Source organism: Bos javanicus, chromosome 21 (genome assembly GCF_032452875.1).
Source record: "Bos javanicus breed banteng chromosome 21, ARS-OSU_banteng_1.0, whole genome shotgun sequence".
Classification (NCBI taxonomy): Eukaryota; Metazoa; Chordata; class Mammalia; order Artiodactyla; family Bovidae; genus Bos; species Bos javanicus.
In genome coordinates this window covers 56,750,723-56,777,551 of record NC_083888.1, presented here as the reverse complement: position 1 = coordinate 56,777,551, position 26,829 = coordinate 56,750,723, and the positions used below count along the sequence as shown (strand labels likewise).

Below are 26,829 nucleotides of genomic sequence, written 5' to 3'. Positions count from 1 at the left end.
AGAACTCGCAGCCCAGGGCCCTTCCCGGCTGCCCACCTACCTGGGTTGCCGAGGGCCATGGAGTCGTAGATGAGTTTACAAGTCTTGAGCAGGATGGAGATCTTCTTCTCGGGCGAGTAGGCCTTGTGCATGCTGGCGAACTTCTGCAGGATCTTCTCCATGACGGGCACCTCTGGCACGCTGGTGGTCACGCCCAGGTCGGTGGTAGTGGTGGCCAGGATAACCAGCTGGTTATCCTTGAGCTGCTGCAGTGAGCTGTCCTTGCTGTGGATCTCATGCAGGCATGAGTAGATGGCTTCCTTCAGGGGCTTCAGGACACACTTGTACAAGGCAGACTCCACAATGGCTTCTATAGGTGAGTGAGAGCCAGAGGGTGGGGTGAGGAAACCAGCGGCAGGGATCCCGCCCCCAGGTCTTGTTGCCCAACAGTGTGGCTTCCCCATCCCTGGTCCCTGGAAGGACACACTCACAGCCCTGGCAGGTTCGGCCCACAGTTCTGCCAGGTGAGACTGTGTAGTACATTCAACAGAAAGGCACAATGCTAAGGGCACAGGAGCCCTCTGGGACCCATACGTGGTATCCTAATACTTTTCAGAGGTTGGCACAGATTTAACTCTCATAGGGCTGCCTATTCGTATACAATCTGAGAGGGTCCTATTCACATGGGAGTTGTGCAGTCTACAACCTGTGCAACTGTACCTGGAGGGCCTGAGGGCCCAGTAAATGTTTGACATTTAAAAAGTGTCAAATGTCAAATGTAGTAAATGTTTGACATTTAAAAACTGAGTTACTCTTTTTTAAAAATTATATATATGTATATATAATTATTATTACTATTTGGCTGTACCACAAGGTTGGGATCTTTATTTTCCAACCACAAATCAAACCTGTGCCCCCCTGCAGTGGAAGCATGGAGTCTTAACCCCTGGACTGCCAAAGAAGTCCCAGTAGAGTTATTCTTAATATGTATTTTTCAATTACGAGATCCATTTGCCTCTAGTCTCAAAAATACAGTATAGCCAAAACCTGATTTCTCATCATTTGCATGGCTACCACCTGGACCTGGGCCATCATTATCTCTTACCCGACTTATGTTAATAGTCTCTTGCCCTGGCTTCTTTTAGTCCTTTACTCATCATAGCAACAGAGAAGGCAATGGCAACCCACTCCAGTGTTCTTGCCTGGAGAATAACAGGGATGGCGGAGCCTGGTAGGCTGCCGTCTATGGGGTTGCACAGAGTTGGACACGACTGACGCGACTTAACAGCAGCAACAGCAACGGAGCAACCAGCATAATCGTGCTATGCTATGTTTGATCAAGATATTCCAGGGCTCAGAACCCTGTAATTGCCCCAATCCCTGGTGGCTCAGAGGTTACAGCATCTGCCTGCAATGCGGGAGACCCAGGTTCGATCCCTGGGTCAGGAAGATCCCCTGGAGAAGCAAATGGCAACCCACTCCAGTATTCTTGCCTGGAGAATCCCATGGACGGAGGAGCCTGGCAGGCTACAGTCCACGGGCTTGCAAAGAGTCGGACATGACTTCACTTTCTCTCTTTCTTTCATGCACAAAAGAGGCCAAAGTCTTTCCATGGCCCACAAGCCCCTCTGTGCTCTAACCCTGTGACCCTCTCACTCATTACCTTGCCTGCTCCCTGTGTTCAGGCTGCTCCAGCCACCCCGACCCTCCTGCTATTCTGCCAACCTGCCAGGTTTGCGCCTACCTCAGGGCCTTTGCACCTGCTATTCCCTTTGCCTGGAGGAATGCACATGGCTATTTGCACGGCTTATTCCTCCTCTGTTCAAACGCTATCTTATCCAAGAGGCATCCTGATCAGCTAGTAGAGTGAGAACTAGTCATCTCTGATCTCACAGCATTCTGCAACATACATGTCATAATTCTCACTCAAAAGATGGATCAACTTAGGCTCTGCTGGTGCAGGTCACAGTTAGTTGGGGGCTGAGCAAGGATTTGAACCCAGGTCAACTTGATACCAAGGCAATGCTCAGCTTTGATTGACAATAGTGAAATATTCTTGGGAAGTCTTTTTGGCTCTACTCAATTTCTGGGGTAGGGTGGTGGGGGTGGTCTCGGCTATTGGCCCTGGTAGCAGAGGTCCCAAGTCCTGTCCCTGTAGAGAGACACCTAAGCTGCCTTATCTCTGGGAGTGAGGGAGGAGCCTCTGTTCTCATGACTGAGTCTCAGCAGAGGCCAGTCCCTGCTATGCATGCTTAGAGTTGGCCCATGTCTGGGCCTGGGGCGGGTTCTGGCTGTCTCGGTCCTCATCCTACAGCCTCCCTCTTCTCCTTTGCTTCTCCAGCCTCGCCAACAGGAGAACGCATAGCTGCCCTTGCCTCTCTCGCCCCACTGCTGTCTGTCCCTCCAAGTCCTCAGAGCCTCTGCAGCTGGAGGTGTGGTGACTCAGAGGCAGAGACCTGTGGTCAGCTTCCCCACTGCTCCTGGCTCCTGTGTGACCTTGGCCAAGAGCTTTCCCCTTCCAGGGCTTTCCCCCTCATCTGCAAAACAAGAGGTGCCCTCTCAGGTCCCTTATCTCTGAAGCCACCAGGTCTCCTGCGGAGACGGCCTCTGGCCCTCAATAGCCTCACATGTTACTGCTTCTTATGCCACTAATCGCTACTAGCGACTGGTCTCCCTAATGAAACCAGGAGCATCCTGAAGGTGGGGGCCGGGCTAATCTATCTGGGTCCGTGGGCCGAATTCCGAAGGGAGAGGCAGAACAGTAGAGCGGTTATTCACGGAAAGGGCGGACTGTCTGGGATCATCCCTGGCCCCCGCCCGCTCCCAAGCCCTGCCTGGGACCGACCTAGCTCCTCCTCGGTGTGCAGGGCAGGGTCCACTAGCGCCTTGAGCTCGGTACTCTGCAGCAGGTAGCTCTTGAGCTGGGTCATCATGGTGCGGATTTCCTGCAGCATTTCGGTGCTGGAGGTCTGCTGGGACATCATCTCCAGGCTGTACACTTTGTAGTCCTGCACCAGGTTGCCGAAGTACGAGCCCTTGTCCTGGGCCAGCTCCACCACCTTCTTGTACAGCTTGCGGTTGTTGGACAGGAAGGCGTTGAAGACATTGCTGAAGCTCACGAAGCTCAGCCGGTGGCGCGCCTTGCCCAGGATCATGGAGGGCTTCTTCTTCATGCCGGGGCTGCTGAACTGCTCCAGCTCCTCCTCCGTGCTGCTGGTCGAGTACGAGTCCTGGTCAGCGGCCGAGGCAGGCACGCCCAAGCTGTCCGAGAGGGAGGCCAGGGAGCCCTTGAACTCTGGAGCGCTCTGGGGTCGGGCCCCTGCTGGGGCATGCGGGCTCTGATTACCCCCAGCGGGGGAGGCAGGACCTTGGATCTCTCCCGGCGGGGGACCAGGCGTGGGCTTCTCAGGGGCCTCCCCTGCTGCGGAGAGCTCGGCCGTCTCCTGGGGAGTTGGGAGGACAGAGGCCAGCTGCCGGGAGACCCGTTTCTTCCTGGGAGGCGGGACTGGGGCTTGTCGGATCTTCCTCAGAGGCTCTGGCGCGCTGCCCGGGTTGCTGGCTTGGGCTGATGCTTCCTGGCCTGGCTCTGTGGTTCTCTGAGGCCTGTCCCCGGGGGTGTCTGAGGTCCGCAGAGGAGGCAGGCGGAGCGGGGATGCCCTGGAAGGACCCCCCGGGTCCCCCTCTGCGGCCGCCCCCCTGTCCGGCTTCCCTGCGCTCTGGTCTTCCAGGGAGACCTTCTCCGAGATGCGGCGTCTGGGGGGAACCGCGGGGAGGCTCTTCTTCGTGGGCACTGGCGGGGCGGGGGTTTTCAAGGGGCTGGCGGCTGCCCCTGGCTTCATCTCTTCCTCCCTGAGGGGGTCAAGGCCTGCGAGGGGGCGTGGGAGCCTCTCACAGGCTGTCATGGGTGGCTGGCTTGGAAGCCCCGGAGGGCCTGGGGCATGGGGTGCCAAGTGGGGGGCAGATGCTGGGGGTGAGGGCGGAAGAGCCTCTGGAGGCGGGGGAGCCGCCGCCGGGGGAGAACTGGGCGATGGACTGGCCGGAGGGGTAGGAGCAGCAGGAGGAGGCCGGCTGAAGCCCGGGGGGTGCAGGGGGAGTGGCGGGGGAGGGGGCGCAGGGCGGCGGGGAGCCCACCGGGAGGTGGGTGAGGTAGCGTCAGGGGTGGGGGGCGCCGGGCGCGAGGGGCAGCTTCCAGCGGGGGGCTGGTCGGCCGGCGGGGCACGGTCACAGTCCTCGATGAAGATCGGATTCACAAACCACAGGCGGCCGTTTCCTATGGACAGCTCGATTTCACACGAGCAGTTTTCGGGATGGGCGGTGGACTTGAGGCTGGAGGCGGGGGTCGCTCCGGGGGCTGGGTCTCTTGGGGCTTCCGCTGGACTCCCACCTCCTCGCCGGGGGTTCAGTGAGGAGTCCCAGAAGCCTGTCGGAGAGGAGAGAGGGAGAGGCGGTCAGTCCCCGAAGCCGGGCCCCTGCGTGGACCGGACCCGGTGGTGCTTGCGGGCAGCGTGGGGGCAGGGCCGAGGGAGGGCCCGGCGGCGAGGTGTTTGCTTCACCCGCTTGAAGGTTGTTTTCCCCTCCTGGACTGTTTTAAACCTCTCCCACCACTTCCTGCCTCGGGAGGGGAAGCCCCACGCCGTCCTCCCCTGCGGTGCCAGTGCCGGGGTGGGGCCAGGACGGTGCTGGCGACAGGCTCAGCACCTCGGTCCTGTCCCCCGGCATGTGAGAGCTGCCCGAGGGGCACCCATGACCTGGGGCGCAGGGACGTGTGGACATGGAGTCGACGAAGCCCAGAGCTCCCGTTGCTGACCAGTCGGGGGCTCTAAGGCAAGTCTCCAGACCTTCCTAGGCCTCGATCCAGAATGGGGTCCCAACAGAGAAGGGACTTTGGGCCTGTTTTTGGCCACTGCAGTTGTCACAGCAGGAATAATGAATTATGGATGGTGGCCAGTGAGCTCAGACCTGACCATCCAAGGTGGGAAACGCCTGCCCACTGCAAAATGATGCCACCTCTGGTCAATCTAGCTGCTAAAGCAGGAAAATGCCCTCTTGCCCTCAGCTTGGAGAGCTTGAGCTCCTGCACTGCTGAGCCCCCAGCACACGCCTTTCTCTTGACTCAGCCCATGGCTGAGGCCAGCAGAGCAGGCCTTTCCCTCTCCAGGTACTGATGGTCAGAGCCAGGCTTGTTCTGGGTAAGGGGCATGGGATGTTCAAGTCGGGGGTTGACGAGATCACAGGAGGTCCCGACCTTTCGGTACCAAGCCCTCTGGAGAACCTGATGAAAGCCTGGGATGCTCCAAGAAGGGCCCCAGGGGCACGTTTTGAGAACAAGGTCAGAGGGCTGGCAGGTCACTGCGAACTCATTCAAGCAGTCCCTTCTGCTGAAGAGGAGTAGGGAACCCAGGTCTTGTCCAAGCTATTAATTTTAGAGATCGATAGTGCCAATTCCTTGTTAATGAGGCCAGGCCTCCAGTCTCTCACCCAAGGCTCTTTACCTCCGGGAAGGAGTCATCAGTAAGAAAATTACCAAAAATAGCATCAAAAACAATACCAGGAACAAACATGTGCTGGATCCTGGGTGTGTGGGCTGCTTGCTCTACTGTCTCAGGGTCTCTGACCACAGGCCTCGGGTGTAAGTCCTCAGGTTGTCCCCATGTGACAAATGAAGACAAGAGACCCAGAGAGACGAAAGGTCACCAGGTCGGGGAATGAAGGAGCTGGGGTTTGAACTAGGTCGCACTAGTTCTGAAGGCCGGGTGCTGGGCTGATGTGTTACATGCGTGGCCGCCCTTCATAGAACTTGTGACACTTCCCATCCCTATTGCTCTCCTGGCCTGAGTGAGGGGCAAGGTGGCGTATACCCCAGAGCCGGGGTCGGGGTAAGAACACAACAGATTCTCAACACTGGAAGAAAGGAGACATTGCAAGACGGCCGAGGAGTAGGGAACCCAGGGAACCAAGGGCAGCTGTGTGTGTGTGTGTGTGTGTGTGTGTGTGTGTTCATCCCAAGGGATAGGCACTCTCAGGGGTGTAGGTGTTCACCAGCTTGCTGGCCAAGGAGGTCAGAAACCCGATCAAGGTGAGTGATATGTAATTCAAGGACAGCAGGGCTGCTGAGAAGCTGAGAGAGCGCCGTGTGCATCCCTCTGGGGTGGGGCCATCGCAGAGGAGCAGAGCAGGGCTCATGGTGCAGCCCCTTAGTGGGCAGAGACTCCATGTTTAGAAGTGCTTCGGCCAGATGTCTACACTGTATCAAAGATGACAAACTTTCATGTGACTTTCCAATGTGCGCCCCTGCCAGTCACTCCCTGAGGACACAGGGGGCTCGGCATGGGAGGGTGTGTCTTCAAGCTCTCCCACCATCTACAGGGGTGAGGGGAGGGCTGTTTCTCATGGCCGCCTGTGCCTTGTGCTTTGCTTTCTTGGGCAGCTACTGACCCCTCCGTGACCTGTCCATTCTCCTGGGTACTTTGCACAGTCTTCTTGGAAGGCTTCCTAGCAAGGAGCAAGCAGGCAGCCAGTCTGATGAAGGGACTGGGCAGCAGCCCCATAGGTGAGCTGAGGCTCCCAAGGCTCATCTCCAAGTTCCTGAAAGACCCTTCGGGAGAAGGTACAAGTCACAGGGCAGGCCATCAACAGAACTGCCCACCTGTGCCTGGACATGCCCATTACTGCTCACCCAGATCATGGCCATAGCCTGCCTCCGTGTCCCCACTCTGCCTCCAATTCTACTCCTCGTGGGTCTATACTGGGCATATCGTAGACCCTTGATTGCTATTTGTTCAGAATCACTTTTGAGCCTTTAGCCTGGCATTCATCCCCTGTGGGATCCGACCCTCTACACCTTCACCTACTGAATCTCCACCCCAGTCTCTCTGCTGCTCACTCCTTCCTGAACACGCCATGGGCAGTTCCACCTTTGGGTCTTGGCTAATGTTCCCTCTGCTTCGAATGTTTTTCCTACCCTCTCCACCTGGCAAACTCCTTCCTACTCAACCTTCAAGACCCAAGTCAAATGTCACCAGTTTGGTGGAGCTTTCCTGACACTTTCAGGCCACACCTACACTCCCCTGGCTCCCCTGCCCTGGTGCACACTGATGAGACAGACCAACCCTAGGACTGTCCTCTGGTTTCAGCCTGGGCCTGGGAGGGTGTCTAAAGACAAGTAGTAAAGAAGTGAGAAAATGAGAGGTGAAAGGCAAAAAGGAGAGCAAAGAGCTCTGTAAGTAATGGACCACCAGCCAGACCACCCACCTCAGGACAGCAGTGGCGGGGGGCAGGGGTGGCGTGGGGGTGGGTGGCAGGTGGGCGGCAGGGCGGGCATCACAAAGGAAAAAAGAACACACTTTCCACCACTCAGATCTGCATTTCTACACAAGTGGAAGAGACGTGGGGTTCAGGGAAATATGTCCAGGGGCTGGGTGACTGGGAACTGCTCCCCTGCCCCTAAGATAGGCCTGGTGGTTACACCCCGCAGGGCAGAGGCCTCAAAGCCAAGGCCGCTCTGAGAGGTGGGAGAGCTGGGATCCAAGGAGCTACACCCTGGGGTCTGGGGGCCTATTAGGGAACTCAAGTCTTCATGCTTTTTTTTTTTTGAAAAAAGGAAGTAGGTAACTTTCTCTGCAGAATGCCAAGGCCAGGGGAGAAGCGGAAGGCTGTCGTGCAATCATAGTGGTTGGTTGCGGCCGTGGGCGTCTGCGCCTAGCGGCACTGGGCCAACCTCGGCTCAGGGGCCACAGTTCCCCTAAGGGCCCGAGCCCTCTCCTCCTGTGTGCCGCCCCCAGACTGTGGCCGACGTCCTGCTGGCCCTGTGGCCTCCTGTGTCTCAACTGGAGATGCCTCCTGCCAGGCGTCCACACCTATAGTCCTCAGAGGGCCTTGGCCAGGCCAGGTGCTGGGCTCTAGACCCTGAGGACAAGTGTGACAAAGGTTTCACACTTGAGAAACCCCAGGCTACTGGCAGAACGAAGAGGGCATGAATAAAGGCAGGCAAGTGTTCCAGATGCCATGGAAACTGCTAGAAAGTCTGAGATCAGTGGGAGAATGTTTCTGTGATATCCCAAAGGTGGGCTGTTAAGACAATCATTCAAACTGGACTTTCCAATGAATTTTTGACAACTAGGAAAGTTCTCATTGTATAACATAAAGGCAAAAGCAAGTTACAGGCCAACTTGGAAGAGTTATAGCACATATTCTCTTTTTAAACATATTTTAGAAATATAAAACATATACTCACTGCGAACATGTCTGAGAACCTCTGCAAGTCTAACTTGCTTTCTCTAGATTCCTTTTGTACTGAGAAGAATTAACTGCACGCAGTTTAGTGAACTGCTCCCTGTGTTAATTCTGTGGTCCCAAGCTTCTACCTACAGAACCCTTTTGAATGCTGGCTTTTCCAAGGCCAGGCTCAGACTTTTCTATATCAGCTCAGGAGCAAACATTTTGGGCAATCACATGGTACTGAGCTTGTGAGTCAATAACCCTATTTCAGCACCATCATCTCTGTCTGAACAGCAGGCTTGTGCAATGATCTGGATATTTATGACACTCGATTCATTTTGTAAAAAGTGAGTAGAGTGCCAGAAAAAGAAACATTGCTGATACTAGTTACAGAAAGCACAAATGCCTATAAACGTATTCCAACGACAAGGTCATCAGATCGGTATGTGGGGGCAGATGTCAGAGCCCCACGGATGGAGGAGTTGGGAGCGGGAACCAGGGGTTAAGGAGGCTGAGCTGTGTGCGGAGAAGAGCATCCGCTGCCTGCAAAGCTGGGCGGACCCTCTGCTCCTATCACGGAGATTCCCTGGCCTCCTTTTACTAAATCCCCTTTTATCTTAAGCTATTTTGAGTTGGTTTCACTTCTTTGCCACAGAGTGCCTTGCTTAGAATGTGTGATGCGCTGGGCACCGTGCCTGGGGCGTCCGGCCCTTATCTTTGCTTATTCGTCACTGCTGCTGCAGCTGAAGGCCAGGGCGGTCTGCGCATCTCAGAGCCAAGGCTTCTGGTCTCTGATGGGACATGCCCTTTCAGCTCTGGGTCTCTATCCTTTCTGGGGATGAACAGAAAAATTAGCCCTTCCTCGGCTCCAGGAAAAACTTATCCTGGTGAGCCTCACTTCTGTGCTTCAGCCCTTGGGGACACCAGGCCTGATCAGAACCCTCTGGTTCCTAAGCTGCAATGTCCTCAGGTTTCATTTAAATCCACTTCTCAAGGAAGCGGACGCTGACACACGACCTGAACTGCCAGCTGCTTCTCAGAGGCCCCTCCCCGCTCACGTCCTCAACCTGCCCAAGAGGTCAAGCTTGCCCGGATAGAAGGGCTTGTCGATTCCAGAAAGGAATATGGTTCTCCCTACAGGAGCAGCTTGTCTTCCACATCCATCCCCAGGTGAGAGAAACCTGGGGGTCCCTGGGGCACTGGATCCCAGGGGCACCTGCCTCAACCCACCTGCAGTGAGGCTGCAAACCAACCCTCCTTTCGGTGGTAAGCCTCCCAGATGGAGGGCATGCATCTCACTTGCCCTTGAACTTGACCTCAAAGTCAGCCAGCAACTGCTCATTGCACAAACAACTGAGACGCTCACGAGGTACAGCCAAGGGGCAGCGGAGAGCTGTGCTGGGAGTCAGAAAGCTCTCGGTGTACTTCCCAGCCGTGCTCCTCGCTGCCTGGAGCATCTTGGACAAGTTTCCTGGCCGTGCTGACTTGATTTTCTATCTTTAAAATGGGACTGCAAGGATTACCCAAGACAGCGCCAAGAGAGTGCAGGGCAAGTGTCACCTCTGCCGTTTCAGCCCTCGGGAGGGGTGTCGTTTGGACTGTATGAGTTACCAGACGCTCACCCATCCCATGGACTTCCCAGGTGGCTCAGCAGTAAAGCATCCACCTGCCAACGCAGGAGATGTGGGTTCGAGCCCTGGGCTGGGAAGATACCCTGGAGAAGAAAACAGCAACCCACTCCAGTATTCTTACCTGGGAAATCCCATGGACAGAGGCGCCTGGAGGGCTACAGGCCATGGAGTTGCAAATAGACACGACTGAGCATACACACACACACACACACCTATCCCACACCCAAGCTTCTGGAAGAGTAAGAGCCCAGCAAGTATAAAGTCTGAGGCCCAAGCTTAGTGTTTATTCCCAACATCAACTGCAAACTGGCCCCAAAGTTTATGAACTGGGTCAACCAGACCTAGGAGAACCCGGATAGAGTGACGGGGCACCACGAGCTGGCGGGTGGAGGCTGGAGCCTAACCACCCAGCCCTCCGTGGATCCCGTGACCCTAGACACGTCACTCAACTCCTCATGTCTGTTTTCTCTGTCATAAAGTGGGCATCACGATATTACAACCTGCTGTACTGGGCTGTCTGGAGATCTGATGAGTCAACGCAGGTGAAGAGGTTAGAGCATGGTTATCGCGCATTAAACCCGAGGGCCTGCACTCCTCCTACTTCCTGGCCTTTGACCATGAGCCGCCTTGCGGCAGCTCTTTCTCTGTTGTCCAGCGGCCCCCCGGGGGGTGGACAGTGATGGGCCTGAGAACAAGGGGCATCTCCTCGGATCCCAGGTCTGCCTCTAGTTTCATCTATGCCTTGGTCCTGCCCGCTCCACCAACCTTTCTTCCATTTGACCAGCACTGCTGAAAATGTACCAGTGGGCTCAGCCATATGTAGTGCAGGTTCCTGGGTATGGTTTGGCCTTTTAAAATTTTTTAATTAATTTATTTTGGGCTGTGCTGGGTCTTTGTTGCTATGTGTGGGTTTTCTCTAGTTTCGGTGTGCGGGCTTCTCACCGCAGGGGCTTCTCTTGTGGAGCATGGGCTCAGTAGCTGTGGTTTCATGGGCTTAGTTCCCTCCCACCGCATGGAATCTTCCCAGACCAGGGATTGAACCTGCACCTCCTGCATTGGCAGGTGGCTTCTCAACCACTGGAACAGCAGGGAAGTCTGAGTTTTCTTTTTTTTTAAAGTTGACATTTAGTTGATTTACAATATATTAGTTTTAGGTGCACAATATCATGATTCAAAATTTTTATAGACAATAATACTCCATTAAAGTTATTATAAAATATTGACTATATTCCCTGAGCGGCTTAGTCTTGATAAGGACTCATTAACTGCTTTGTTCATAATGTGACCTGGCCTCTGCCTAAGATGGGGGCCTGCAGGGGTGGCCGGCCTGGCTTCCTGGCAGCTCCAGCTTTGGGAAGCATGGGCTTCCAGAGAAGGGCCAGCATGGTGAGGCCATGTCAGAGGTCAGTGCTGACTCAGTGAAGCCCATCGCATGGAAAGGGCCCAGGAAGTGTGAGCTCTTCTTACTATTACGTAGAAGGGCTGGGATCAGAAACACTCTTGTCTTTTACTACCCCCTACCCCAAATCCCTCAAAAGGTCAGAAGGGTAAGTGGCAGGGTGGGTGTGCTAAGTCACGTGGTTGGGTAGGGAGCAGGCCAAGGGGGCGGGGGGCATCTTCAGTTAATGATCACGGTCATGCTGAGACGGACCCTGGTGTTTGGTTTGGCTTCTCTCAGGTCACATTCTGACGCCAGGTCAGCCTGTGTGGGCCCTAACCAGCCCCCGCTCCCTCAGACCCAGCAAGGCTGTGCATGAGACCCCCTGACAGCTGTTAAAGCAGCCACTCTGAAAAGTGGGAGTGTCTCCCTGCTGGGGGGCTTGGCACCTGGGGCAGGGGAGCAGGTGGTCCCTTGGGAGCTGGGACTCAGGATCCAGCTTGGGCTCAGCCTGAAAGGCCCCTCGGGATCCCCGGTCCTACTACAGCCTGGTCTCCTGCTCTGACCCCAGAGGGGACTTACCCAGGCCCAGATTGGAGATGATCTCGAGGTCTGTGGAGCTGCGGGCTTCGAGGATGGCCCGGGGCAGCCTCAGCGTGAAGGGCAATAAATCTCTGCGGAGACACGAGGGGTCGGAGGTCAAGTCTGGGGCGGGTTCCGTGTGTCCAGTCTCAGCCCTGCCACCTCCCAATCCACAGCCCATGGAGGAAGAACCCGGCAACCCCGCTGGCTGCTGCAATCGCCACAGACTGGAAACTTCCCTGGAGCCAAAGGATGGAGTCCTAAGGCTGAGGGAGCAACCGGTCGGGTCCCAGTCCTGTGTCTCCACTGGACCCAGAGATGCTGAGACCTTCCTTGGTCATGGTGAGGGATGGCGCGTGGAGGGGAAGCCCACGCAGCTTCCTCTACAGGAGCTATTCTGGGGAAGGTAAGGGACCCACCCCCTCCGGCCCTCCAAGCCCTGCCATTCCACACTAAGGTGTGCAGCAGGCGCACAGACAGACCCTACCTCCTGCTTCCCCCCGAAACTGTGAGCGCACAGCTTCCGTCGAGCACACAGGCGCCCCCAACAACACAGTCCGCCGGCTCTATCTGCTGCCTTTGGTCTGAATGGCAGTTCATCCCGGGATCGCTTCAGAGACCCCCCAGAAGAGGCCTATACACCCTGCCCCCCTTTATTGTACAGATGGGGAAACAGATCAGAGAGGGCCTTTATGATCCCCTCTGGGATGTTATCTAAAACGATCCTACAATTTTCTGGCCAACAAAGGGATGTCCTACAAGTTAATTCTGACGCTAACTGCCTGGAACTAGCACTAACTAACTACTCCTTAATACAGGCTAAGGACTCAGCCCCACCATTTTGGACGCCAGTCCCAGGTCACCTGTACTTCTGAGCAACAGGCTGTAAGTCAGGGGTTCTCATGACCCTTTCCTCAGGCTTGACAGTTTGCTGGGAACAGCTCATGGGACTCAGGGCAACACTTGCATTTCCTGGCTCATTGTAAGGATGCAGCCCAGGAAAAGCTGGATGGAAGAAGCACACAGGCAAGGTCGGGGCAAGGAGCTCCCCTCCACGCCTCTCTGGACATGGCACTTCCCGGCGCCTCAAAGTGTCCATCAGCTGGGAGGTGGGCGGGTGGGGCTGGAAGTTCCCCGCCTTGGTCACTGGTCTTCCTGGTGACCAGCCCCATCCTGAGGCTGTCTAGGGGCCTCTCCTGTTTATGGGTTTGCATAATGCAGGTGTGACAGAAACTGGCGCATTATGAATAACAAGAGACACCCCTGTCAACTCAGGAAATTCCAAGAATTTAAGAGTTCTGTGTCCAGAACCTAACTAAGGCCAAATACATTTTCTTCTACTATTACCTCCTAGTGGGTTGTTGGCCATGGATTAAAAGTACCAGGCACCATGTATATTATTAATACCTTATTAGCTCACACAGGCTAGCTTTCTCTTTCCCATAGGGTTTGGCACTCACCCCCACCCTGTCCAGGTCCTATAAATTTTGGGGCGACTTGGGGAGCGCTTCCAGAATGGAAGGCTATGAGACCATGTCTGCATCCCCTCCATGCCTCGTGGCTCCATCTCCTCACACGTCCCGGGTGACTTCTGTGGTTTTGAAAGTCAACCACTTTCAAAAGGAAAGTAGAGGGGAAAGCATGAATTCCTTTCCATTAAAAGAATTTCTTTAAGTGAGAGGGAGAAAGAAAAAACCAGCATGAATTCTGGAATCGAGGACACTGGTAAACCCCAGCTCTGCCATTCCTGGTGGGTGTCATTCCATCTCCTGGTTGGACAGGGGACATGATGCTCGCTTATGGGGTTACTATAGAAACCATGCAGCACAGCAGGGGAGCACCTAGTGGGAACTTGTTTCTTCCCCTCCTGCTGGGAGCTCCAGTCAAGGGTGCTTCGGGGCCTCTGAGCTGTGTGGTCAGGCTCCTTTCCTCTGTCCCTCTGTCCCCCTAACCAGGACTCAGAAGGCAAGACCGTGGCTCCTGGTCCAGGCGGCTGTGAAGGCAGCTCCAGACACAGTGATAACAGCTTCCTTCAGAGAAGAGGCCCAGCCCACCTCCCCCAGCTGCCCAGTGGAGGATGACAGCCTCGCCACAACACTGGGTGCCTGGCCACCTCCTAGAGAGGGCAGGAGGACCAAGGGGCTCCCTACTTCTTCATTTCGGTTAATGGCACCCATTTCACAAGGCTACTGACTCCTGACACCAGGCTGTACTGAGGATCAGAGCTTGCCATCCTTGAAAAGGGGCTTGGCAGAGCATCTGGTATGTAGAATGTGTTTCAGGAACCATCACGCCTGCTTATGCGCCTGTGCCCACGATAAGAGCCCCGACGGTTCCCCAGGCTCCCCCTGCCTCCCCACTCCTCCCTGCAGTGACCGCCCCTACCCCGCCTGGTTCCCCATCCCCTGCCTGGGGTCTGGGTGGCTGCAGAGCCCAGCTGGTATCCACATTCCCCTTGTTTCAGCCTCCCAGCCTCTGCAGCCATGTGGTTCTGCTCAAATGCAATCCATCTGTGAGCTGCAGCAACTCCCAGCACCAGGGAAGGAAGCCCTGCATGCAGCTCCTGGGCTCGGCATTTCAGGCCTTCCAGGCACCTTATCCCCCACCCACATGTCCAGCTCTTCCCAGGAAGCCATTGCCAAGCAACCTGCAGCAGGCCCGCTGCCAGGCCTTCGCCCACGCTGTGTCCTCTACCCGAATTCTCTTCCTGCCCTTCTTTGCCTGGCCATCAGTGTCACCCCTCTCACGAAGAGGGCCTAGACTCCCCGCACATGGAAGGGGAGAAGCTGCTGCTGGAGAGAAAGCAGACCCGCGTCCTCTGGACCACGGGCCTGGCCCTGTATGCTGGGCAGAGGCAGCTGGGCTCGGCAGTCAGACAACCTGGGGTTCAGACCTGGCTCAGAACTGAGCTGGGTGAACCGAGGCTGGCCAACTCCAGCTGCAGCATCTTCATTTATAACAGCAAGAAGAACATGCTTGATGCCTCCTGGAGGATTCATTCCAGACCAGGGGCTCTGCTAAGCTCCTTGCAAAGGTCTGATCCTCGGCACAGCATGGGACAAGGGTTACAAGCCTCATGAAGTGGGTCTGTAGTGATAACACCCCCTGCCCCACCCTGCAGCACCGTTCAGGTTAGAGAGAGCTCTGTGGGCAGCACCCAGTGTAAGCCCGACTCAACAGACGCCTGGTCCATGGAACTGACTGGAACAGTCACTGCTGCCGCCCCCTCCAGACACTTCAGTGTTTTTTACCAGCTCTGCACCCATCGTCCAGCCTCTGCGGAGTTTGCTCCTGAGGGCCGGCACCCATGACCCCCAGAGGCTTGTCCTGGCATACTGGAGCCTCAGCGCCTGCTCCAGTGGCCCTACAGAGCGCCACACGTGCCTGGGCGTGCTGGCTTGGGGGCACAGAAGTCCAGCCCCATGGCTTATGGTGGACCCCAAGGTCTGCTTTGTGCTCTGGAGCTGCTGGAGAGAGGGATCCACTGAGGCCAGGCACCCTGGCACTGGACCCTGGCGGGACTTCTCTCCTGTCCCCATCCTGCACCCCACTGCCCTGCTGCTTCCTCCTTCGGGGAGGCCCTTGAACGCCCCCTGCCCATGGTTCTCCTCTCCAAGTATGCCCCCGGGGGCCCTCAGCTAACTGTTAGTATCCTTTTCTTAGGAGCGGTTCCCAAACTTTGGTTTGCAGACAGGCTTATTATAAATGCAGATTGTGTGTGTGTGTTATAAATGTAGATTGTGTGTGTTATAAATACAGATTGTGTGTGTGTTATAAATGTGGATTGTGTGTATGTTATAAATGCAGATTATGCATGTGTGTTATAAATGTGGATTGTGTGTGTGTTATAAATACAGATTGTGTGTGTGTGTGTTATAAATGTGGATTGTGTGTGTGTTATAAATGCAGATTCCTGTGCCCCACTCCCAGCCAGCTAGTCAGAATCCCCAGGGTGGGCCCTGGAAGTGTTAACCAGCTCCCTGGGTGACTATGGGACTCAGACTCTCTAGAACTCTCACACTATCTACCATCCAGCCAGGAGCATCAGAGTTCCAGTGAGGTTTGGGGCGGACACCGTGAAGCCAAATCTATGCCCTCCCACCCCAAGGACGGGCTGTGGTGGACCACAGCACGTGCTCCTAAGTGAGCACTGGAGAAGGACCGGCCTTCATGAGCCCATGTGACCGAACCAGGGCTGGTCCTCGCTCTTGCAGGGACTGTGCTCAGTGGACAGGTGCCGAGGCCACAGGGGCCCTGAGGGCCCATCAGGGAGCAGGCTCTGTCTCAGGACTGGCCTGTATCACCTGGGTGTTTCAGTTCAGTTCAGTCGCTCAGTTGTGTCCGGCTCTTTGTGACCCCATGAATTGCAGCATGCCAGGCTTCCCTGTCCATCACCAACTCCCGGAGTTCACCCAAACTCATGTCCATCGAGTCGTTGATGCCATCCAGCCATCTCATCCTCTGTCGTCCCCTTCTCCTCCTGACCCCAATTCCTCCCAGCATCAGAGTCTTTTCCAATGAGTCAACTCTTCACATGAGGTGGCCAAAGTACTGGAGTTTCAGCTTTAGCATCATTCCTTCCAAAGAACATCCAGGACTGATCTCCTTTAGGATGGACTGGTTGGATATGCTTGTAGTCCAAGGGACTCTCAAGAGTCTTCTCCAACACCACAGTTCAAAAGCATCAATTCTTTGGTGTTCAGCTTTCTTCACAGTCCAACTCTCACATCCATACATGACTACTGGAAAAAACATAGCCTTGACTAGACGGACCTTTGTTGGCAAAGTAATCTCTGCTTTTGAATATGCTATCTAGGTTGGTCATAACTTTCCTTCCAAGGAGTAAGCGTTTTTTAATTTCATGGCTGCAATCACCATCTGCAGTAATTTTAGAGCCCAAAAATATAAAGTCTGACACTGTTTCCACTGTTTCCCCATCTATTTCCCATGAAGTAATGGGACCAGATACCATGATCTTAGTTTTCTGAATGTTGAGCTTTAAGCCAACTTTTTCACTCTCCTCTTTCACTTTCATCAAGAGGCTTTTTAGTTCCTCTTCATTTTCTCCATAAGGGTGGTGTCATCTGCATATGTGAAGTTATTGATATTTCTCCCGGCAATTTTGATTCCAGCTTGTGCTTTAGCAGATCTCAAAACGCCCCTCTGTGCAAGGCCCTGCCGAGAACACAAAGGCACCTAAAATCTGCATCTCTGGCTCGCCTCCCGTGACCTCTGGGCACTTGGTTATGAAGATGGCTGCTTGTTCAGACCTCACAGAGGAACACAGCTCTAGCACTCTGGGGTTCTGTCTTGGATCCCCTTGACACGTGAGGTGACTGGGGCCGGGAAAAGTCGGGGGATTTGCCCAAGGTCACACAGCCAGGAATGGGCTCTCCACTCCTAGTCGACGGCCCTTCCTTGGCAACTTTCACTCCCGAGAGGTGGCCTTGGAGCTGATGCCCCTTCCCCTCAAACACAGGAGTTCCAGTCTCTGAGCCTTGTGACCTTCCAGTGGGTTGCCTGAGTGTCTGAGGGCAGGTGAAAAGCATCTGCTTTTCTGGAACGTGGAGAAACAGCAGCCAGAGGAGGAGCGGGTGGGAGGTGACAGTGGTGTCTGGTGACCACGGCTCCGGATCTCGCTTCATACAGATGACGTCACCACCCGAGCACACCTTCCTGTGGCCCAACCCACGGAATCAGAACCAGAGCACCTCCTGGGTGTCAGTACTATGCTGTCCCTTTATCTCATTTCTTTCTCCAGCATCTACAGCATGGGTGGTGTTCTCATTTTACAGGAGAGAAAGTTGAGACAGAAAGATTAGCTCAAATTCTGAGCTCTGCAATTACGTCACCATTCATTCATTTATTCACTCACTGGAAGCATCTATCTTGGGCCAAACTCTAGGCTGTCATCTCCACTAAGGCAGAACTTCTCAGAACAGGCAAGGGCCTGACTCTGAGAACCTGACCTGTCATAACGTACAAAGGGCCAGGGAGCCCTGATGCTCGGCTTTGTGGGCCTAGAAGGACATGCTAGATCATCAGAATCACTGGAGAATGTACACAGGGGGACGGCTGTAGCAAAGACCACGGGCCTTGGCACTCCGCTTTGAATCTCCACCCTGCTATTTACCATGTTCATGACCCTGAGCAACTTACTTCTCTAGTCTCAGCTTCCTCATCTGTAAAATGGAACTAACAAGAGCACCCCAGTGGTTAAGACTCCACACTTCCATGGCAGGGGGCACAGGTTGGATCCCTGGTTGGAGATCTAAGATCCCATGTCCTGCATAGAGCAGTCAAAAAAACCCGGGGAGGTGGTGGACTAACAGGAGCACTTAACGGGGTGGAACTGTTGGCAAGATTTAAGAAAATAACGGATATAAAACCCTAGCACCTCATTGAGTACCTGGAGAGCCCCCTACAGGCAGGAGCGGTTAGCATCTTATTATCAGCATCTCAATTCTGCCCACCGGGCCCAGGAGGGTCCTGGTAGGTGGGAGGGCTGTCCTGGGTTGAGTGAAGGCAGCATGAATGGTCTCTTTGAAGCAGGGAGAGGTGAGCCTGGGGGCCCCGGGCCCCAAGACATCCTGCCCAGCCCTGGTCAAATCCCTGTAGCGTAAGCCATTGGCTTCTTGGCACCAAAATGTATTTTTAAATTCCTGTTGACCTGCAACCAGTTCTGAATGAACAGAGCAGTTCTGAGGGTGGTTACAGACACACACTCCACCCAGCAGCTGCTTCAAAAATCACACGCTTTCTCCCATGAAGAGTATCAGCCCTTCCTGTTGCCCCTACAGGAAGTTCCTTCTAGAACTCCTCCAACAGGGCGGGTCAGGTCAGCACAGGACCCACCCCAAGCTGTCGTGAAAGCTGGAAGACAAGATGGTGATGGGCAGTGAGCCAAGGGGGCAGGTGGAGGTGAGGGGGGACCTTTAAAGAAAGAAAGCAGGAGAGCCGGCACTGCCCCCCCCCCTTTCATGGGTACGAGGGCGAAGCCAAGGGACTGCCCCCTCTCTGCATCCTGTGGGCTGCACCCTTCCCTTGGGGGCTCCCCTGTGACACCCCTGCCCCCACCCAAGATGCATGCACATCTGTTGCCATGAGATGCCCTCCTGTGGGGCCAGGAATACTCACCTACTGACACAGTAGAATGCGATCAGTCTGAAGATGTCCTCAAACACAAGAACCGAGCCTTCCAGGTACAGTACTGAGGAGAGAGGACAGAGGCTTGGATGAGTGTCCCTGTCAGAGGAGAGGGGGTGTCCCTAGGGAGGGTGGGTCTGCCCTGTGCTCACTTGTGGGTCACGGCACCTGCTGCAGGGCCCAGCCTGCTGCAGTCACAAACACATCAGCAGCCCATTGGGCCGTAGGGAGGAGAGACGTGAACTTCTGTGGTGCTAATCCTGAGATTTTAGTGAAAGTCGCTCAGTTGTGTCCGACTTTTGCAACCCCATGGACTGTAGTCCATGGAGTTCTCAAGGCCAGAATACTAGAATGGGTAGCCTTTCCCTTCTCCAGGGGATCTTCCCAACCCAGGGATCAGACCCAGGTCTCCCACATTGCAGGCGGATTCCTTACCACCTGAGCCACCAGGGAAGCCGATTTCAGGGGCCTCTTTATTACAGCAACTGGTGTTAACTAGTAACACATGCACCATTTTGAGTGAAATAACACTGAAGATTCTAGATTGTAAAAGCAGAACTTGAAAACGTCCCGAATTAAACATTCAGGGTCATCTCCACTTGACAATTCTGAGGACTGTGGGGGCCAGCAGAGGATGGTTTGTCCCTGTTCTGCTTTAGCTTCCAGGAGATTCCTTGGTCCAGTGCGGCCACTGGCCTTTAGCCCAAGAATCCCTGGGCCTGTCAGAACCTCACTTGATTTGGCTGCACAAGTAACCCAAGAGGGAGGGTGACACCCATATTTTCCAGCTCTGACAAGGAAGAGGGATTAAGGGAGAGAGAGCCCATCCTGGGTGGATGTGGCTCCATGGAGTGGCAGGGTGCCAGGATGTGGCAGTCAGGGCCCGAAGCCGGGGTGGACTGCCCAGAGGAGAGCATGGTACCACACCATGCCCTGCAGCAGAGCACCAGGGCCAGGGGCCCAGAGATGCTGAGCTGCTCACCAGGGGTCTTGGCAGCCGCCCGCCCCCACGCCGCCTGACTCTCATCCCAGGGCCCCATGCACCCGACAAGTGATGCTCTCTGCACGTGGGACCCACAGTGAACTTTCCCGGGCATCAGAGGGCCAAGAAACATGTGTGCCTCACACTTCATTTCCAACTTCCTCAGGTTCTTCTGAGCATCCACGGGGTGGAGGTAGGTATAAGGCTGGAGCTGGGTCCCAGGTCTGGCTCCAACCTTGAGGTAGACAGTATGACTATGGGTTTGCCCCTTCCCCTCTCAGTACCCCAGTTCCTCTACGTGCAAAGGGAAGAGCCCTTCCAACACTAAGCGCTCTTGTGTCTAGCTGACTGCAGCCTGCTTCCAAAGCCTAGGACAGCATTCTGCTGCACTGGTGATCTACGATACGCAAACCAACATGTTTTGTTCTAATAACTTTATTTTAATACTTTCCTTCTTTCTATATGCTACTGCACTGTTCTAAACAGTTAACATGATTTTTTTAAAAAGATCGTGCTTAGTCACTCAGTCCTGTGTGACTCTTTGTGACCCCATGGACTGTAGCCCGCCAGGCTCCTCTGACCATGGGGATTCTCCAGGCAAGAATACTGGACTGGGTTGCCATGTCCTCCTCCAGAGGATCTTCGCGACTCAGGGATCAAACCCAGATCTCCCTGGGTTTGCACTGCAGGCGGGTTCTTTACTGCCTGAGCCACCAGGGAATTACATTCATCATTTATTTATAGCAAAGAGATCATGGTCTCTCATTAGGATAGATATAAAAATTTTACAAGAGAGTTTAAAGAAAAACATTAAGTAGGTTACAGTTCTTGGAGGTACTGGCAAGATGCCCATAAATAACAAGTCAGAGAAACATCAGGGCATGGAATTACCACCCTCTGTGAATGAATGGACATGAGGTGGTCCACAGCACCACCTAGTGGCACATCCGTGCATCACGGACCTTAGCAGCACCAACTGACCAAGGGAAAGTGAAAGTGAAGTTGCTCAGTTGTGTCTGACTCTTTGCGACCCCATGGACTGTAGCCCACCAGGCTCCTCTGTCCATGTTATTTTCCAGACAAGAGTACTGGAGTGGGGTGCCATTTATAGGCTGGGGTCAAAAGATCTCCGGTAGCTGGGAGAGGTAGAGTGGATGCTCCATCTGTAAACTGGAGTTAAGACCTTTCTCATGAATCCTTCAAGAGGAATTAGTGGTGATGCACGCAAAAAGCCTAGCTTCTTTATACGGGGCCTGCTCAACAATGAGCAGTTTTCCTTCACCACTGAGACATGGTCTGACCTTTGCAGACACAGATGAAACCTTTAAGATAAGCAGTCCCTTCCTCTCCTGTGCCCCTACGACTTTCTATAAAGCCCACAGTTCCTTTAGACTTAGTTTATCCCCACTCTGGTCCCTTCCTCAGGAGCAAGGACCAGGGCTCATCCATTTGTGTGGCTGGGGCCACGCACAGTTCTAGATATAGTGGCCCAGTCCCCTTTTTACTGTGAAAACAGTAGATCTGTCAAAGCACAAGGGAGGATCAAGGTCATGTTTGTTTCTTTGTAACCAGGCCTCTTCTGCCCTACCCCCAGCCCCCAGTTCGTACTTCCCCGTCCTGCTCGTGGGAATAGCACAGCAAGGCCACACCCAGGGGAGCTCCTGCCTGCCAGGGCCAGGGCTTTGCCCACACTTGAGCCCTCCTCAGGGCCTATGTTGGAGAAGGCGATGGCACCCCACTCCAGTACTCTTGCCTGGAAAGTCCCATGGACGGAGAAACCTGGTGGGCTGCAGTCCATGGGGTCACGAAGAGTCAGACAGGACTCAGCGACTTCCCTTTCACTTTTCACTTTCATGCATTGGAGAAGGAAATGGCAACCCACTCCAGTGTTCTTGCCTGGAGAATCCCAAGGACGGTGGAGCCTGGTGGGCTGCCGTCTATGGGGTCGCACAAGACTGAAGCGACTTAGCAGCAGCAGCAGCAGCAGGGCCTATGTGTGGCATGCAGTTTCAGTTCAGTTCAGTTCAGCTGCTCAGTCGTGTCCAACTCTTCGTAACCCCATGAATTGCAGCACGCCAGGCCTCCCTGTCCATCACCATCTCCCGGAGTTTACCCAAACTCATGTCCATCAAGTCGGTGATGCCATCCAGTCATCTCATCCTCTGTCGTCCCTTTCTCCTCCTGCCCCTAATCCCTCCCAGCATCAGGGTCTTTTCCAATGAGTCAGCTCTTCACATGAAGTGGCCAAAGTACTGGAGTTTCAGCTTTAGCATCAGTCCTTCCAATGAACACCCAGGACTGATCTGCTTTAGGATGGACTGGTTGGATCTCCTTGCAGTCCAAGGGATTATCAAGAGTCTTCTCCAACACCACAGTTCAAAAGCATCAATTCTTCGGTGCTCAGCTTTCTTCACAGTCCAACTCTCACATCCATACATGACCACAGGAAAAATCATAGCCTTGACTAGATGGACCTTTGCTGGCAAAGTAATGTCTCTGCTTTTCAATATGCTATCTAGGTTGGTCATAACTTTCCTTCCAAGGAGTAAGCGTCTTTTAATTTCATGGCTGCAATCATCATCTGCAGTGATTTTGGAGCCCAAAAATATAAAGTCTGACACTGTTTCCACTGTTTCCCCATCTATTTCCCATGAAGTGATGGGACAAGATGCCACGATTTTAGTTTTCTGAATGTTGAGCTTTAAGCCAACCTTTTCACTCTCCTCTTTCACTTTCACCAAGAGGCTTTTTAGTTTCTCGTCACTTTCTGCCATAAGGGTCGTGTCATCTGCATATCTGAGGTTATTGATATTTCTCCCGGCAATCTTGATTCCAGCTTGTGCTTCTTCCAGCCCAGCGTTTCTCATGATGTAGTATGCAGTTTGGGAGATAATAAATGCCTGCTAAAAGTCTGACTGGGGATTCCCTGCTCGTCTAGTTGAGAATTCTAGTTAAGAATCCGCCTGCCAACGCAGGGGACATGGGTTTGATCTCTGGTCCAGGAACATCCCATGGAGCAGCTAAGCCCATGCACCACAGCTACTGAAGCCCACGTGCTCTAGAGCTAGAGCTCTGCAACAAGAGAAGCTATGCAACGAGAAGCCTGTGCCCCCCAACTAGAGAGCAGCCCCAACTCGCCGCAACTAGAGAAAGCCCATGTGCAGCAACAGACTCATCACAGCCAAAAACAAATAAAAGTACAGAAATAAATAAACAGTTCAAAACATAAAAGTCTGTCTGGCAGAGGGACCCCAGAGGAGCAGAGGCCTCGGCGGGGTGAGGGGGGACGTGGTGCCTTGGCCAGGGTCTCAGGCCTCCCACCTCGTGGCTCATGCCCTCCCTCCAGGGGCCCAAAGGGACACCTAGGACATGAGGGAGCCCCGACAGGCAGCCTCACATTGTTCTGGAGCAGAGGTGAACGCAAATCAGTAAGAGCTAGACAGGCCTTTGTTCCAGAGGGTGGGTTGGCGCTCAGCTTCCAGGACAGCCCTGTGTCCTGTACGGGCCGGTGGCTGTGTGCAGCGCCCCGACCAAATGGCCTGAGTGTGAACATGCCTCCATCACAATTGCTTAGCGTCCCTGAGCCTCAGTTTCTTCAGCTGTATGTGTGCCTGAATGCTCAGTTGCTTCATTCGTGTCCAACTCTTTGTGACTCCATGGACTGTGTAGCCCAACAGGCTCTTCTGTCCATGGGATTTCCCAGGCAAAAATCCTGGAGTGGGTTGCCAGTTCCTTCTCCAAGGCATCATTTGAACCCAGGGATCAAACCTGCGCCTCTTATGTCTCCTTCATGGACAGGCATGTTCTTTACCACTAGCACCACCTGGGAAACCCCTTCAGCTGTATAACAGAGTGAATAAAGTACCTGTCTGCTGTGGGCTGAACTGTGTCTCCCAGAAAGACAGACTGTGATCCTAACCCCTGGTACCCGCGAGTGTGACTTTATTTGGAAACAGGGTCTTGGCGGATGGATTCAAGTCCACATGAGGTCTGACCAGATTGGGGTGGGCCCTAAACCCAATGATGGATGTTCTTGTAAGAAAACAGGTGAAGACCTGGGACACAGACACAGAGAGGAGAAGCCACGTGCAATGGAGGCAGATGCAGCCAAAGCCAAGGGTTGCCAGCTGTCACCAGAAGCCAGGAGAGGCCTGAACAGATTCTCCCTGGTCTCCAGGAGGAGCCAACCCTGCCACACCTCGACTTGGGATTGCTGGCCTCCAGGCCTTTGCTCCTGCTCTCTCCCCAGGCAAGGAGGACCCAGCTTCACGCTTCCTTGCTAATCCTCCTCATTTGTCTTTTGCCTTGAAGGCAAGGACTGTAAACTTCTCTGTATAGCATGCTTGGCAAAAAGGGTATTCTATCATGATACGGCTTCCCAGATGGTGCAGTGGCACAAAATCCGCCTGCCAACACAGGAGACATAAGAGATGCAGATTTGATCCCTGGGTCGGGAAGATCCCCTGGAGAAAGAAATGGCAAATCACTCCAGTATTCCTGCATGGAAAATTCCAAGGACAGAGGGGCCTGGCAGGCTGCAGTCCACAGGATCATAGAGTCGGACACGACTGTGTGACTGAGCACACATAAACTATAAAAAACATACAATTTAGCATCTTAGTAATTTTTAAGAATACTCAGTGGCCTAAGTACATTCACATTTTACAACACAAGGCTTCTTTTTTGATGTGTTGAAAATGTTCTCAGATTGACCCTGGTAGGCTGGGCAACTGAATATACCTAAGGCCACTGAATCGTACACTTTAAATGGGTGAATTGTATGATGCTGACTACATGAAGTAAATACATCTCAACAAAGTCATGATTAAGAAAAAAAAAGAAAATGCATACACACACCGTGGACTGAATTTCACCTCCTGTATTACGTTTTTCTGGCACTTTTATAATGAGCATATGTGACGTTTGTAAGCAGAGAAACTATGAAGATTCTCTAAATTTTTCTCGAATGTTCTAAATTTCTCTGTAAATGTTTCTTAGGAGCTAAGTGGTCTCCAGAGTCCTCTCGGCTCATGCTACTTTGGTTCCCCTCCGAGCCCCGCAAGGGCTGACAAGCTCCCCGGGTCACCCACTGGGTGTTCCCAACAAGGATGCCGGCTCCCTCTGCTCCCCTCTGAAAACTTGAGCAGCGGTGACTCCTCCACTGTGTACAGCCTCCAGCCTCCTCAGTGGAAAGAGCAGTGGGAAAGACCAGCCCCCGTCTAAACCATCTCTCTTTCAAAGAGTGAGGAGAAAAAACAGCACCAGCTAGTCCCATCTGCTATGTCCCCAGCTGACAACAGGTGCCAACAATGGGACTTGCCACTGCCTAGAGAAAAAGAAACCTTTCTCCTCCTGACTCACCATCAAGGCTGAGTCAAGACAAGGTGGAGAGTCCGGCTCCACGCACAGCAGCCTGGCTTCTGGTCTTTACAATCTCAACATCAAAACGAGTAATCCACAAGGAACCAAAAGCTGTTGGAAGATTCATTTGTTAGGAAATTCCATTTTATCACTCAGTAATACAAATGAACTGCCAAGGCAGGAATGGTGTACATATCTTTAGTTCTCCATGGTACCCTCAGCACCAGGCATGGTGCTTAGCACATCGCTAGCTCTCCAATATTTATGTAACTATTTCTTTAGCAAATGTTTTCTTTGGAAATACAGGTCCACAGGAAGTTGCAGAGATAAACAGAGAGGCCCTCTTCACTTTTCATCCAGTTTCCCTCAATGGCAATATCAGGGTGCTTAATTAGAGGACAAGATCTGAACCAGGAAACCAACCTTTGTGTGATCCACAGAACTCATTCAGAGCTTAGCAGGTTTATACTAGTTCTTGTGCATATGAATGTGTGTATGTAGAGAACTATGCAATTTTATCCCATGTGTAAATCCCAGCTGCCTGTAATCACTACCTCTATCAAGGTATTTCATATCACATCCACCCCAACCCTTGGCAACCACAATCTGTTTTCTATCTCTTTGATCACATGATTGAATGTCATATAAATGGGGTCATACAGGACATATTCTTTGGGACTGGCTTTTCCCATTCTGCTTCATTTCCTCAAGGGTCATCCAAGTTATTGAGTGAATCAATACCCCGGTTCCTTTTTAGTGCTGAGTAGTAACCTATGGTCTGGGTGTACCTTGGTCATTCACCCACTGAAGGACATCTGGGAATTTCTGGTTTTTAGTGATTATGCACAAAGCTGCTGTGGAACTTTTAGGTCCATGTTTCTGCATGAAAATATGCTTTCCTTCCTCTGGGATATATGCCCCCAAGTGCATTTGCTGGGTCACATGGGGAGTCCATCCTTTGTTTTTCAAAGGAAGGGCCGAGCTGCTCTCCAGAGTGGCTGTACCATTTCACATTCCTACCAGCTACGCAGCAGCGAGGCAGCTTCTTCCCCATCCTGGCCAGCTGGGTGTGCTCACTAGTTTTTATTTTGGCCATTCCACTAGGTATCGAGTGTTAGTTCATTGTGGCTTTAATTTGCGTTTCAAAAAGATGCTGAAGGCCCTTTCCTGTGCACATCCGCTCTGCTCAAGTGTCTATTCACGTCTTTCCCTGTTTTCTAATTGGACAGTTTTTCAGATGTTGGATTTTTTAAAAAACCATTTTATTAAGATATCATTCACACACCACACAACTCACCAATTTAAAGTGCACGATAGTCTTAGTATATTCACCGATTTGTGCAAACATCACCACAATCAATTTTAGAACATTTTCCTTATCTCCCCAAAGAAATGTAATACCCGTCAGCAGTCACTTTCCAATCCTCCCTCCTCCTAGCTTCTGGAAACCACGAATCTACCTCCTGTCCCTATGGATTTGCCTATTTTGCACTTTTTGTATAAATGGAATCATACAACATGTGGTCCTGTGGGCCTGGCTTCTATCCTTCAGC

The 26,829-nt window shown here is 53.3% G+C and overlaps 1 protein-coding gene across 1 annotated transcript in view; it reads right to left on the bottom strand.

The window, feature by feature from the left end:
• The window catches only part of RIN3 (Ras and Rab interactor 3), a 135,573-nt gene that overhangs the window by 23,509 nt on the left and 85,235 nt on the right, over nt 1-26,829 (bottom strand). The window contains exons 4-7 of the mRNA XM_061395138.1: nt 18,925-18,997; nt 11,788-11,879; nt 2,825-4,399; nt 41-349 (exon numbers count right to left, since the gene is read on the bottom strand). Of these exons, the coding sequence (XP_061251122.1) occupies nt 41-349; nt 2,825-4,399; nt 11,788-11,879; nt 18,925-18,997 (2,049 nt within the window). The remainder of the gene's footprint in view (nt 1-40; nt 350-2,824; nt 4,400-11,787; nt 11,880-18,924; nt 18,998-26,829) is intronic.